This window comes from Nicotiana sylvestris, chromosome 2 (genome assembly GCF_000393655.2).
Source record: "Nicotiana sylvestris chromosome 2, ASM39365v2, whole genome shotgun sequence".
NCBI classification, from domain to species: Eukaryota; Viridiplantae; Streptophyta; class Magnoliopsida; order Solanales; family Solanaceae; genus Nicotiana; species Nicotiana sylvestris.
Window position 1 is genome coordinate 111,713,253 of NC_091058.1, and position 15,697 is coordinate 111,728,949.

The 15,697-nt window shown below is 41.0% G+C and overlaps 1 protein-coding gene across 1 annotated transcript; it reads right to left on the reverse strand.

Annotated features, from left to right (window-relative positions):
- Positions 1 to 14,204: 14,204 nt before the first annotated feature.
- Positions 14,205 to 14,921, reverse strand: LOC138885422 (uncharacterized). Its single transcript, XM_070166368.1, has 2 exons — positions 14,740 to 14,921; positions 14,205 to 14,658 (listed from the first exon to the last, which is right to left on the reverse strand). Exons 1-2 carry the CDS (start codon positions 14,919 to 14,921, stop codon positions 14,205 to 14,207), a joined length of 636 nt encoding a protein of 211 aa, XP_070022469.1.
- Between the last annotated feature and the right edge of the window lie 776 nt (positions 14,922 to 15,697).

Consider the following 15,697-nt stretch of genomic DNA (forward strand, 5'->3'; position numbering starts at 1 on the left):
TGCAGACACTGGATCCAACTTACTTTGGTCACTTGGTGACGACGGTTGGGAAATCCTTCAATGAAGTAGTAAAGATAGGGGTCATGATAGAGGAAGGGTCTGAGGTCTGACAAAATCCTGAATTACTCAGCGCTCAAGGCAACGACCCAAGCTATTCAGAACGACACGGGAGGTGCCCTGGGAAGGAGGAAGAAAGAAGAAATTGCCACGATCGAGGCAAGCAGTGGGTCCAGGTCTGGTAAGCCATACTACAACCAACCCAGACCCCACGAACCAAGCTACCCATATAGCCCACCTCAACACCACTATTCACTTCAAGAACCACACTTCCCCGTGCACCAAGCTCAAACATATACTCGGCCTCCGGTTCGCCCGCAATGGCGCGTGTCGGCTCCCCAGAACACACATACACCACCGCAAAACACCTATCCACCGCCGAGAGCCTACAAGAACCCTCCAGGGGTAGGTTTCCAGGGAAAGCAGGCTTTCAGAAATGAAAGAATCCAAAGAACATTCACTGAGTTGGGGGAAACCTATACTGTCGTGTTCCACAAATTAAGGCAATTAGGTTTGTTGAGTCCTGTTGAGCCTCGATTGCCAAATCCCCTTCCCAAAAATACGGACCACTCGGTGAGCTGTGAGTATTGTTCGGGGGCTCCCGGACATGATACCGAGAAGTGTTGGAAGTTGAAACATGCAGTACAGAATCTTATTGACACCAACAAGATTGAGGTTCAGACACCAGAGGCTGAAAGCAAAGATTCCTTATTTTGAAAGCAAAGATCAACAGTTGAATGGCCACTCCTCTTCTTATACGAAGGGAGTCTTGGTAGTGGGCTCTGATTTTCTTTTCTTGTTTGGATTATTGCAGAGTTGTAATCCAGTTTTGTTTTAGTGTGAAACTCTGTTATCCCGTATTTCTATAAAGCGAAAGCTTTTCTCTTCTTATTTTGTTTTGAGTCTATTTTTCTTCCTTTTCTCTTTCTAAACAATGCTCTTTATACTGATCCCAATGACATGGCATGCGTAACGGATTTTCAACTTAGTCTAAAAATCAATCTGATTTCGAACTGATTATACAAAAGGTCAATCACGATGACGAATTGGGATACGATGATAATAAAGCCTTCAAAGAGACAAACAGAGAGTTAAGCTAGTTGGAAGAGAAATCCAAGCCCAACTTAAATGACGCATAAGACATCAATTTAGGGGATGCAGACGATATCAGGAAATTTAAAGAGGGACATCAAGTGTTGAAACGGATCCTCCCACATCAGGCCAAAACAAAATGGCAAATTTGTCCCGAATTGGCAGTGGCCGTCTATTGTGACCAAGATGTTATCCAGTTGCACTTCATGTCAGACAGATGTCGAGGGAAGATGCATCGACATGGCTATTAATTGTTGTTTGTTTGTTTATACTTGGCATTTATCGGAGAATGAAATGACGGAGGCAATTTTTTTCTTCTATCCAAACATTTTAACCTTTGCTTCCCCTTTCGAGCCTTATTTATTCTTTCATACCCCTCTTTTGGAATCAGTAATGAAAATAAGAAAAAAGAGAAGAAAATATAATGATAATAAAAACAAAAGAAAAGAAAAAAAAAAAAGGAAAAAAGGGAGTTGTGAACTACGTTTGACCTGATTCCTCAAAGAAGGATACGTAGGCGCCTCACGGCTCGGTCATAGTGTAACCAAAAAAATAAGAATCCCCAAGCGAGAAACTGGGGCAGAAGTTATGTTTGTAATGTTGGGAAAGAAGTTCGATTCCAAGAGTTGTAATGGTTTTTACCCATCAGAATTATTTTGAACCCTTTTTGATGCCCTCTTTTTCTTTTAGCCATAAACAAAAAAAACCCATGTTAATGTCCAAAAAAGACCTCCCGATCAGAATCCGAGGAAAGCCAAGTTAAGCAAATAAAAGCAGAGAAAGTCGGCAACGAATTGATAACCTAAAGAATCCCCAGCAAAGAGTCATATCGGCACCATAAGGCGACGAGAATTGAGAGAAATGAGAGAGTCTCATCAGTGAAAACCCCTCGAAGGGCACTATGAGGCGACAAGGATATAAAGGGGGCTAGCAAGATAAGATTGGCAAAAATGGGCCGCATCCGGCGAAAGTTGGGCTTCTGCACATCCCCAGTAAAGAGTCATGTCGGTAACACTCCAATCTCCAGCTTAGAAAATAAAATGAGAAGAGTCTTATCGGTGAAAACCTTCACAGGCACCATAAGGCGACAAGAATTGAGAGAAATGAGAGAGCCTCATCAGTGAAAACCCCTCGAAGGGCACTATGAGGCGACAAGGATATAAAGCGGGCTAGCAAGATAAGATCCGCATCCGGCGAAAGTTGGGCTTCTGCACATCCCCGGCAAAGTAAGGCCGTCAGAAAAATTGATCGATATGAATAGACTGAGTTGGTTAATCCAGAAATGCATGACATGTTCGTTGGGATCGGTTATATCATTCAGATAAGTTCTTTTCTTTCTTTTTCCCAGCATTTGTTCAGAAAGACTTCTTCTTTTTCTATTTTTGAAATTCTTCACTTTTTCATTTCTTGGTTTAAAGATTTTACCTCCCCAACAGTTTATTTTTGAAAAGGATTTTCAGAGCTTGCTACCAGTTGCCAAAATGATGCAGAGCAAAATGCGAATAGGACATGCCAAAGATAATACGATAAAGCGAAAAGAAGTTGGTCGCAAGACCAAATGTTGAATGGGTCTAGACCCCAAGAGGACCAAATTTTCAAGGGTAGCCGGAGGAAAACAGGAAAGCAACAGTTGAGAAAATAAAAGGAAAATTCATTCCCAGCAAAATAACCCCCAGCAAGTTTGATAGTGTAATGAAGCACAAAGCGGGGGAGAGAGGAAAGGAGAAACCATCCCCAGCAGGAGTGGCACGACCACTCACCACCGCGTTTTAAAACTAACAAAATTTTGTTTGATTTGAAGCAGGTAACGGCAATGGCATTGATGCCAAAACTGCGTGCCACAAGGGATATTATCAAACTGGGGCAGAAAATTTTCCTTCCATTTAGAAAATTTTCTGGAAGTCAGCTGATAACATTTTATCCCCAACAGGTAAGTAAAGAATTCCCCAACAAATAATAATAATAATAATAAATAGAAAAAAAATATATATAAATAAATGGGGAAGGTAGAAAGGGAAAATTCATCCCAACAAGTATTCAAGGTAAGACATCTTCAAGTCTTAAGGATATTTTGGGTTCATCCGCCCTCGAATAGGATATTTTGGGTTCATCCGCCCTCGAATAGGATACTTTGGGTTCATCCGCCCTCGAATAGGATACTTTGGGTTCATCCGCCCTCGAATAGGATATTTTGGGTTCATCCGCCCTCGAACAGGATATTTTGGGTTCATCCGCCCTCGAATAGGATATTTTGGGTTCATCCGCCCTCGAACAGGATATTTTGGGTTCATCCGCCCTCGAACAGGATATTTTGGGTTCATCCGCCCTCGAATAGGATATTTTGGGTTCATCCGCCCTCGAATAGGATACTTTGGGTTCATCCGCCCTCGAACAGGATATTTTGGGTTCATCCGCCCTCGAACAGGATATTTTGGGTTCATCCTCCCTCGAACAGGATATTTTGGGTTCATCCGCCCTCGAACAGGATACTTTGGGTTCATCCGCCCTCGAACAGGATATTTTGGGTTCATCCGCCCTCGAACAGGATATTTTGGGTTCATCCACCCTCGAATAGGATATTTTGGGTTCATCCGCCCTCGAATAGGATACTTTGGGTTCATCCGCCCTCGAATAGGATACTTTGGGTTCATCCGCCCTCGAATAGGATACTTTGGGTTCATCCGCCCTCGAATAGGATATTTTGGGTTCATCCGCCCTCGAACAGGATATTTTGGGTTCATCCGCCCTCGAACAGGATATTTTGGGTTCATCCTCCCTCGAACAGGATATTTTGGGTTCATTCGCCCTCGAATAGGATACTTTGGGTTCATCCGCCCTCGAATAGGATATTTTGGGTTCATCCGCCCTCGAATAGGATACTTTGGGTTCATCCGCCCTCGAATAGGATACTTTGGGTTCATCCGCCCTCGAATAGGATATTTTGGGTTCATCCGCCCTCGAACAGGATATTTTGGGTTCATCCGCCCTCGAACAGGATATTTTGGGTTCATCCTCCCTCGAACAGGATATTTTGGGTTCATCCGCCCTCGAACAGGATACTTTGGGTTCATCCGCCCTCGAACAGGATATTTTGGGTTCATCCGCCCTCGAACAGGATATTTTGGGTTCATCCACCCTCGAATAGGATATTTTGGGTTCATCCGCCCTCGAATAGGATACTTTGGGTTCATCCGCCCTCGAATAGGATACTTTGGGTTCATCCGCCCTCGAATAGGATACTTTGGGTTCATCCGCCCTCGAATAGGATACTTTGGGTTCATCCGCCCTCGAATAGGATATTTTGGGTTCATCCGCCCTCGAACAGGATATTTTGGGTTCATCCGCCCTCGAACAGGATATTTTGGGTTCATCCACCCTCGAATAGGATATTTTGGGTTCATCCGCCCTCGAATAGGATATTTTGGGTTCATCCGCCCTCGAATAGGATATTTTGGGTTCATCCGCCCTCGAATAGGATACTTTGGGTTCATCCGCCCTCGAATAGGATACTTTGGGTTCATCCACCCTCGAATAGGATATTTTGGGTTCATCCGCCCTCGAATAGGATACTTTGGGTTCATCCGCCCTCGAATAGGATACTTTGGGTTCATCCGCCCTCGAATAGGATACTTTGGGTTCATCCGCCCTCGAATAGGATACTTTGGGTTCATCCGCCCTCGAATAGGATATTTTGGGTTCATCCGCCCTCGAACAGGATATTTTGGGTTCATCCGCCCTCGAACAGGATATTTTGGGTTCATCCACCCTCGAATAGGATATTTTGGGTTCATCCGCCCTCGAATAGGATACTTTGGGTTCATCCGCCCTCGAATAGGATACTTTGGGTTCATCCGCCCTCGAATAGGATACTTTGGGTTCATCCGCCCTCGAATAGGATACTTTGGGTTCATCCGCCCTCGAATAGGATATTTTGGGTTCATCCGCCCTCGAACAGGATATTTTGGGTTCATCCGCCCTCGAACAGGATATTTTGGGTTCATCCTCCCTCGAACAGGATATTTTGGGTTCATTCGCCCTCGAATAGGATACTTTGGGTTCATCCGCCCTCGAATAGGATATTTTGGGTTCATCCGCCCTCGAATAGGATACTTTGGGTTCATCCGCCCTCGAATAGGATACTTTGGGTTCATCCGCCCTCGAATAGGATATTTTGGGTTCATCCGCCCTCGAACAGGATATTTTGGGTTCATCCGCCCTCGAACAGGATATTTTGGGTTCATCCTCCCTCGAACAGGATATTTTGGGTTCATTCGCCCTCGAATAGGATACTTTGGGTTCATCCGCCCTCGAATAGGATATTTTGGGTTCATCCGCCCTCGAATAGGATATTTTGGGTTCATCCGCCCTCGAATAGGATACTTTGGGTTCATCCGCCCTCGAATAGGATACTTTGGGTTCATTCGCCCTCGAATAGGATACTTTGGGTTCATCCGCCCTCGAATAGGATACTTTGGGTTCATTCGCCCTCGAATAGGATATTTTGGGTTCATCTGCCCTCGAATAGGATATTTTGGGTTCATCCGCCCTCGAATAGGATATTTTGGGTTCATCCGCCCTCGAATAGGATATTTTGGGTCCATCCGCCCTCGAATAGGATATTTTGGGTCCATCCGCCCTCGAATAGGATTTTATTTTCTAAATTGTTGTTGAAACCAGGCGCCCACCTGTATAACGAGAGGAATACATTTTGTTGAACCCAGGCGCCCACCTGAATAACGAGAGGAACACATTTCAGTATTTGCATTTCATGTTCCAGGCGCCCACCTGAATAACGAGAGGAACACATTTCAGTATTTGCATTTCATGTCCCAGGCGCCCACCTGTATAACGAGAGGAATACATTCCAGTTTTTATTTCAAGTGTTGAAATTGGGAGCCCGCCCATAATAACAGAGGCATACATTTCAGTCTTTACTTTTCAGGTGTTGAAATTGGGAGCCCGCCCATAATAACAGAGGAATACATTCAGTCTTTAAATTTCTTGCTAGGCGCCCACCTGTATAACAAGGGAATACACCCTAATCTAGTGTTTAGTTCACTCTCAGCGCTGCATCAGTAGTATCAGTGGGCTACGATTTTGCTAACGACTCACAAACCTTCCCAGTGCCAACTGGGTTAGGAAATTTTGTTTGTTTTGATTGTTTTGACTGTCAGGGACCCGCCTGTAGAACGGAGTTTGTGGTATGTCAAAGATTGAAGAAGTTAGGGGTCCGCCTGTAGAACAGCGGGATCGTTCAAAGTCAAGCCGTAACCCATTGGAAGGCAGGAAGCCACAACAAAAATCCCAGCACTCAATCCAAGATAGAAGCAACAAGAAGCTCGCCCCAAGAATGCGAGTCAACAGTCTGAGAGAGTCAACAAAAGCTAGTCACAAAAACAAAAAGAAAAAAAGAAGAAAAAGAAAAGGAGAAAAATGAATGAATCCGAAGCACGGATGTGGAGAACAAATGTGATCTGCTCAAGAACTAGCGCCTACAACTAGCAAGTACCAAGGTTCAAATCCAAAGTCTGTATGAAGCACCATTCAAGACTCAAGACCAAGTTTCAGAAGACTTAAGAGATAGGAATCCTTGTAACAAGTAGCTGATAGGCTTAGTTAGGCTTTTTCAGTTTTCATTTTTGTTGTAATGACAGGACCGCAGACCGGAACCTCAACGGAACGGCACCTCGATCGGCTCTTCACCTCGGTACACTTCACTATCTCTCTCATTTCCGAACTACACGTGGCCTGATTCCTGTATAACCAAGGATATGTAGGCAGCTCAGATGCCAGGGCTCGGTCACATTCCCTCCCTTTCCTTAAGTGTAGTCCGTCCAAGTAATGGTCGGGTCAAAAACACGGCTAGTCGTTCTTTGTCGGAAAACTCTTCGTGTTTCCAGTCAAAGAGGGGCAGCTGTAAGCACGTGATTTTTGACCCTCCCCGAGAATTTTCACATTTTAGTGTGAATATGTGAAATTGGGTCTAGTATAGCTATTTTAACTATTTTTCCTTTATTTCGTTGCAAAAAGAAAAATTACAAAAAAAAGTATATATATAAATTTTAGTTTATGTATCTCTCATCAACTTGAAAAATACAAAATTGCACTTTATTTTTGTACTTTATATAAATTCAAAAATTACAAAAAATATAATTCTATTAATGTTTTGTAGTCGTTTTAATTTTGGAAAAATACAAAAAATATTACTTTTTATTTTTGTCTTTATTAAAAACGAAAATTACAAAAAAAATAGTTTTATTAATATTCTATAATCATTTTAACTTTGAAAAATACAAAAAATATTACTTCATATTTTATCTTAATATTTAAGAAAAACGAAAATTACAAAAAAAATAGTTTCATTAATATTTTGTAGCTATTTTAAATCTTTAAAAAATATTTTAAAAATATATAGTTTTGTTGAATACTAGTCTTATTTTTGGTAGTTATTTTTGCTTACATAGGACTAGTTAAGCAACGTGTTCCTATTTCTCGGGTCCGGGCAAAAGAATAATATTCGGGTTTAAACTACCCGGTTTTAGGCCTAATTTTCGGACCTAGCCCATAATAAACAGTGTCCAGGACACATGGGGAACCCCACCACGCGTGGGGGACATATGCCTTGAACCCCACCACGCGTGGGCTCATTTTTCGGGGCAAACCATGTCAAATACACGGACTACACATTTGACAAAGGGGGGACTTTTGAAATTTTTAAAAAAAAAAAAAAAAAAAAAAAAAAAAGAAAACAACGTACTGTTTATCTTCTTCTTCTTAAGAAGAAGAAGCAGAAGAAAACGGGGAGGAGGAAAAAACGAAAAATAAAAAAAAAACGAAACCTAGAGAGGAAGAAAAAAAAACCAGTGACCACACGGACCTCCTCCTCCCAGCTCCACCATCGTCACCTTCCCCCAGCCCGCGAGCTCCAGCTCCATCTCCGCCTCCCGTCGTCAACCTCCGAACAACCACCCACCATCAACAAACCACCATTGTTACCCATCTAGCGTCGCCACCGGCTTCACCAACACTACGACCAACACCTTCCCCGGTACCCCTACTGTCCAAACCACCTACTGCCGCAGGTCCATCCATGAACGACCACCCTCATCTTCCCAAACACCACCCCGACGCCATAACCACCACCCCCCACGTCCAAACCACCTAACAGGTCCGTCAGTAGCCCCCTCCCCCGCGTCGACCTTACTGCTGTCGACGTCGTTCCGTCTTTCGCGGGCAGTTGTGGGTTGCCGCGATCCCGCCTTGCCGAGTTTTCTGTTTTCCGTCGAGGTCGACTTTGGTTCGTCGAGGTCCGGTACGTCGAGGTGCTGTCCGAGGTTCCGTCGTTGTTCTTCGTTCAGAGAGGTCCGGCTTGAGTTCCGTCGGAATCGTGTTTGTCGTTCTGAGTTTGTCGAGGTGCAAAGGTTAGTAAACCTCGATGTATTAGATAAATAAACTTTACGTTGAATGTTTGAGATGCAATATAAAAAATTGGTATGGAAATTTTCTGCCTATGTTTCACTGTCTGCATTTTTGTTCATTTTCATGTTATGTTATTCTTGTTTATTTGATGTCGTTTAATTAAGTTTGGCTAGTTGTTCTATGACACAAGTTTGACGTTAATTTGTTCATCCTTTACTTCGCTTAGTTCATTCAAAAAAAATTATTATTAGTACATGTTATTACTAATCCCGAAATACTCATTCGCTAAAACTCTTTTATTAAACCTCTAACAAGTTATGAGATTTTAGTTGTAAAGAAGCTGTAAGGTTTAGTATGGTTAAAAGCGCAAAAATGGCATCCCTTTAAAAATATAAAAAAAAAAAAAAAAAAAAAAATAAAAAAAAAAAAAATGAGACGAGCCTCGCCAAATAAAAGGGACAAATTGCGGGGCCCTCACAAAGTATATGTATTAAATACTTAGATTCCGGGATGGGTCGTTTAGCAAATTTCACGGCCCTACCCCAAAATAATAATGCGCTAGTTGTTTTAGGCGCGCCTTTAATAATGTTATCTCCCTAAGCTCGGGTGCACATTTATGTGACCCAAATCCAAATCTCAACGGAGTCGAAATATGTCTCTAGTCACGGGCGCACTGATTGTGGCGTGGCCCGAGATGCATTTCCATGACGTTGCAAATTCCTTTAAAAAAAATAAGAATGAGATGAGCCTCGCCGAATAAAAGTACAAATTACGGGGCCCTCAGTAAATACTTGTTTTAAATTACTTAGAATTCAGGAGGGCCGCTTAGTGAATTTCGTGGCCTTCCCAAAATAATAACGCGATAGTCTCTTTAGGCGCGTGTTTAATAATTTACTTTCTTAAACTCGGGTGCGCATTTCATGCGACCCAAATCCAAATCTCAAAACATCAAATAAAATGCGTTCCGGATTGTGGGTGCATTTCATGTGACGCAGTCCAAAGACGTGTTTTAAGCGATGTTCACATTCTTGTAAAAACAATAATAATAAAGCGGTTAAAAGTTAAAATTTGCACATAAGTTCATATTGTATTAAAAATCAGATAAATAAGCCAAATATAACAGTTGAGCGACCGTGCTAGAACCACGGAACTCGGGAATGCCTAACACCTTCTCCCGGGTTAACAGAATTCCTTATCTAGATTTCTGGTACGCAGACTGTAATATAGAGTCATTCTTTTCCTCGATTCGGGATTAAAATTGGTGACTTGGGACACCCTAAATCTCCCAAGTGGCGACTCTGAAATAATTAAACCAATCCCGTTTCGATTGTCCTTTAATTGGAAAAAACTCCCCCTGCGCCCATCGGGCGCGTAAAAAGGAGGTGTGACAGCTATAAGCAAACATTGGAGTATAGTTTTCTCATTTCTTAGGCCTAAGCCGCCCACAGGAACTCGACTCTTCCTTTCCTGTTTTAGTTTCTTCCCCTCTTCCCTAGTAAATATTTGAAATCCAATCCTATTGAGATAAATCTACGAGGACATGGTCCATCAACTTTCAATATATACAGCCATCTGAAACTTAATTCAAAAATAAAAATGAAGGGTCCAAACTTTGACGCAGTAATTGGATTAACTATTAAGGGGTCTGTCAAATTGAGCTAATTGAGAGAGCTAATACACACTCATATACATGCAAACATGTCTTGTCTTCATTGATTCAACTATCAGCTCAAATGCTGTAGATTTACAGAGAAGAGAAAGAGAAAGAAAAAGAAGACTAAGAGAGAGAATAAAGATCTGAATATTCTAGAATCCTTTTTTCTAACTGACTAATGCAGAGATTTTAACATATATTCTTATACATGCCTTTCTCCTCTGTTTTGTCTATTTACAAATTGCCCCGTCTCACTTACTTCTATCTCCTATTTAGTCCCTATTACAATAATACTCCCCCTCAAGCTGGTACGTGGAAGACATCTTCTACTCCCAGCTTGGATAATAGGGACTAATGTTATACGGCACTCAATCCTTTTGTCATTAGGTCTGCAAGTTGCATTTTTGTAGGGATATACTGAGTTGCAATCAACCCATCCTTGAGCTTTTCCCTGACGAAGTGGCAATCTATTTCAATATGTTTAGTTCGCTCGTGGAATATAGGATTTGCAGCTATTTGCATAGTTGCCTTGCTATCACAATGCAAGTTTACCGGTACCTCCACTTTGTTTCCCAACTCTTCCAACATTCCAACCATCCAAACAATCTCTGCCATTACAGCTGCCATACTTCTATACTCTGCCTCTACCGAGCTTCTACTAATTGCCTGTTGCTTCTTGGACTTCCGTGATAATAAAGAATCACCAAGCTTCACAATATATCATGTTATAAACCTTCTTGTGTTGGGGAAAGCTGCCCAATCTGAATCACAAAAGGCTGTGAGTGTTGTTGCATGTCCTCTTCTCAACAGTATCCCCAATCCAGGAGCTGATTTGATGTATCTTACCACCCTCAGGGATGCATCTAGGTGAGACTTCTTGGGTTGCTGCATGAATTGACTCAACACCTGCACTGCAAAGCAGATGTCTGGTCTTGTGATTGTGAGGTAAATTAGCTTTCCAATAAGCCTTTGATAGGCTCCTACATCTTCAAGCTAGGGATAATTTGTTTTTCCAACATGACTGTTATAGTCAACTATTGTTAGCTTCTAATTCAACTCAATAGGAGTGGCTACTGGCTTGCAACCACTCATCCCTGCATCAGCGATTAGCTCCAATGCATATTTTCTCTGGTTCAACAAAACTCCTTTCTTTGATCTTAGGACTTCAATTCCCAGAAAATATCTTAGTTCTCCTAGGTCTTTTACCTTAAAGGAACTATGTAGAGTGTCCTTTGTTTGGTCAATGAGGAACTGTTTACTCCCAGTTATTAAGAGATCATCAACATAGACAAGGACTATCATAATGTCCCATTCATGCCTCTTGGTAAATAAGGAATTATCATGGGCACTCTGAGTGTACCCAGCTTGTAGAAGGGCATTTGTGAGTTTGATATTCCATTGTCTAGATGCCTGTTTCAATCCATAAAGGGATTTCAACAATCTCCATATATTGTACTCCCCCTGTTTGTGAAATCCCTGAGGAAGATCCATATAAACCTCTTCAAATAAATCTTCTTGTAGGAAGGCATTGTTTACATCCATTTGGAACAAGGGCCAATTCATGGAGGCAACAACAATGATCACAGTTCTCACAATGACCATTTTGGCCATTGTGGAGAAAGTTTTATGATAATCTTAGCCTTCTTATTGTGTATAGCCCTTGGCAACCAATCTTGCCTTGAACTTATCTATTTCTCCATTGGCCTTGTACTTAATTTTGTAAACCCATTTTGAACCAATGGGATGTTTCCCAGCAGGAAGGTCTACTATCTCCCATGTATTGTTTTCTTCAAGAGCTTGAATCTCTTATTCCATTGCATTGATCCAATTCTGATCTTTAACAGCATCCTTGAAGGATTTTGGCTCTGTATGAGCTGAGAACATTCCTAGGTAGGATTGATATGCGGGTGATAGATGATGGTAAGCAAGATGAGAAGACAAAGGATATTTGCAGTTATTTGAGGATTTGGTTTGAACTACATAATCCTTATGCCAAACAGGAGGATTAGAGTTCTTTTGAGGTCTGGCATATTTAGTATGTTGAGGTAGTTGTGACTCTGTGGCAATAGAAGGTTGATTTGGTTCAGCTGGAGGGACATTTGTGGGTGAGACTACAAGACTTGTTGGTTCAATCACTTCATTCACAACCTCTGTCTCCTTTGCAGATTGGTGGGATTTTGGCTCAATATCACAAGGATTAGGACTTGGATCAAGGAAGCTATCTTCAAGGTTATTGTCATGATCTTGTTGATCCAGTGCTGGTACAGAAGATATAGAACTGTTATCAACATGCCCTTCTTGCTGTGTTGATGAAGGATGAATAAGTGGAGTGTCTGATGACAGAAGTTGAGTATGAGCAGGACTTTGAGTGAACATATCATCTTCATCACTGCCAATGTCTTTAAATGGAAAGATATGCTCCTTGAAGGTATCATCTCTGTTGACAAGAAAACTTTAATTGTCTAAGTCATACAGCTTGTACCCTTTTGAGTATCAGAATAACCAAGAAATACTGTCTTCTTGGCTCTAGGAGCAAATTTGTCACTTCTTGGTAGATTGCTTGCATAACTCAAACATCCAAAAACCCTGAGATGATCAATATTGGGTTGCTTCTGATATAACAACTCATATGGAGTCTTTCCTTGCAAAACTGGTGTAGGCAGTCTATTTATTAAATAGACTGCTGTTTTCACACATTCTCCTCAGAACCTAATGCAGACTCCACTCTGAAATTTTAGTGCTCTTGCCATTTCCAAAATGTGACTGTGCTTTCTTTCCACAATGCCATTTTGTTGTGGAGTGTAAGCACAACTACTTTGATGTACAATACCAAGTGAAGCCAACAGTTCATTGCACTTAGAATTGAAAAACTCTGAACCATTATGAGATCTTAAAAACTTCATAGTAGCAGCAAACTGATTCTTTATTATGGAAAGGAAATTTTTCAACACAACTATCACTTCACATTTAGAATGTATTAGACAAACTCAAGTGTACCTACTAAGATCATCCACAATAGTGATAAAATACTGCTTCATATCATATGTAGGCACCTTATAGGGCCCCCAAACATCTAGATGAATTAACTGGAAGATAGATGTTGAACTAGTAGTACTTATGGGGAATTGTAATCTACATTGTTTTGCCAGGGGCATATATCACAGTCACCAGCTTCACTACTACTAATTTTATTCTTTATGCTTGGGATTTGCTGAACAGTCCTCATGGCTGCATGTCCCAACCTCAGATGCCAAAGATCAGATTCTGTTTCCTTTCTCTGAATCATACCAGTTAACATCGATATTGCTGCTTGCTTATTCAACAAGTACAAGCCTGCTAACTCTTTACCAATTCCCAGTACCTTCCCATTGAAGAGTTCCTGAAACAGACAGAAATCAGGATAAAAGCTGACCCAACATCTGAGATCCCAAGTAAGCTTTGACACTAACAATAGATTGAACTTAAAATCAGGTACATGTAACACATTCTTTACCCACTGATCTGTTAAAATTTCTGCATTTTCAGTATGTTCTATCTTTGCTCTTATTCCAGTTGGTAATTGCACTCCACTGTTACTTTGACCCTCCATACTCTTAACATTACTTAGAACCTCTTTATTGTGAGTAATGTGATGTGTAGCTCCGGAATCTATTATCCAATCTACCATTGAAGCACTAGAGAATTGAGAAATTATACCTGCCATGTTGGATGAGCATTGTCCAGCTAGTGGTTTGTTTAGTAGTCCCAATAGATGATTATATTGATCCTCAGCTAACACATGTCCTTGAAATTGATTCATAGTTGTCCCCAGCTCTTCAGTGCTTGCTGCATTAGCATAGGTCTTTTGTCCTCCACTCTGAAACTTCCTTTTGCTTTTGAAATCTGCTGGATAACCAATGATTTTGTAGCAATTTTCTTTCAAGTGTCCTTTGTAGCCACAATGTTCACATATCAACCCAAACATCTTAGGTGGCTTGAATCCCTAAGTCTTTCCTGCCATCATAGTGAGGGGATCTCTGTTTATGTCACCAACTCCTAGTGATCTCTGACTTTCCTCCCGAATTACTATCGCATAGGCCTCGTTTACTGAAACAACTGGTCTCTTCATGAGAACATTGCTCCTAACATTGCTATAGCTCTCATTCAGACCCATAAGAAACTGCAGTAACCTAATTTGCTCTAGAAGTTCAAGTGAAGGTCTACGCTCCTTACAATCACAGGAAGATTTAGGGGCCAGCACATCTAATGCATTCCACAAATCGCTCATTCTAGAATAATTGGTTGTTACTGAATCTGTACCTTGTTTTAGAGTAGCTATTTCTGTCCACAAGTGATAGATTCTCGTTAAACTGCATCTATCAAACTTTTCTTTGAAATCACTCCATACTTTCTTTGATGCAAACACAATTCCCAGCATCAATTCATTCGCAACTGTGCTACCAATCCACGAGAGCACAATTGCATTACATTTTTCCCACTATTATGCGAGTTCTTCTTTGTACATATTTTTGACACACGTTCCATCCACAAATCCCAGCTTACATTTTCCCCTCAGAGCTAATTTCATCGCCCTGCTCCACACGGCATAATTTTCTGGCCCTGTGAGCTTTATTGGGACTAATACTAACGCAGGAGCATATGAAGCTTGAAGAAAGAGTGGATGATTGTGTTCAAGTTGAGTTGCCTCATTTCCTGCCATGTCTATCAAGTGTAAACTTCGTCTAAATTTGATTATCCAGAAATACTCATCCGATCGCCGGAATCTTCGTCGGAACCCTAGTTGTCAGATCGCTGCTCTGATACCATGTCAAATTGAGCTAATTGAGAGAGCTAATATACACTCTTATACATGCAAACATGTGTTGTCTTCATTGATTCAACTATCAGCTCAAATGCTGTAGATTTACAGAGAAGAGAAAGAGAAAGAAGAAGAAGAAGACTCAAGAGAGAGAATAGAGATCTGAATATTCTAGAATCCTTTTTTCTAACTGACTAATACAGAGATTCTAACATATATTCTTATACACGTCTTTCTCCTCTGTTTTGTCTATTTACAAATTGCCCCCTCTCACTTACTTCTATCTCCTATTTAGTCCCTATTACAATAATAGGGTCAAGCCTTAGTTAAAAGGAGCTTGAACCTGGCTCTATCTCCAATAGCAACATTCACTATTCAGAGCTAACCAAATCGTACATCTTCAAAATTCAGACTAACCTTGTGCATTCTTGTAAGTACTACTCTCTCCGGTCCATTTTAAGTGATTTTCTGGCCTATTTTTTATTGTCCATAATATTTAATTTTTTAAGATTTTAAAAAAGAATTAATTTCTTTTTTCCGAAGTTATCCTTGGAGTAAAAACCTAGGAGTAGTTTGTTATATTTTCAATGAGCAAATTAAGGTTAATATGGTCAATTTCATTATTAATTAATGCTAAAAGGTGAATTATTTAATATTTGTGAAAAGAATAAAAAAAA

Bases quoted from the DNA above. Each gene is read 5' to 3' on its own strand.
- LOC138885422 (XM_070166368.1), bottom strand. From the start codon at position 14,921: ATGGCAGGAAATGAGGCAACTCAACTTGAACACAATCATCCACTCTTT. The intron at 14,659-14,739 runs GTGTGTCAAAAA...GTGGATTGGTAG, and splicing joins CTGGGATTTGTGGATGGAAC to CACAGTTGCGAATGAATTGA.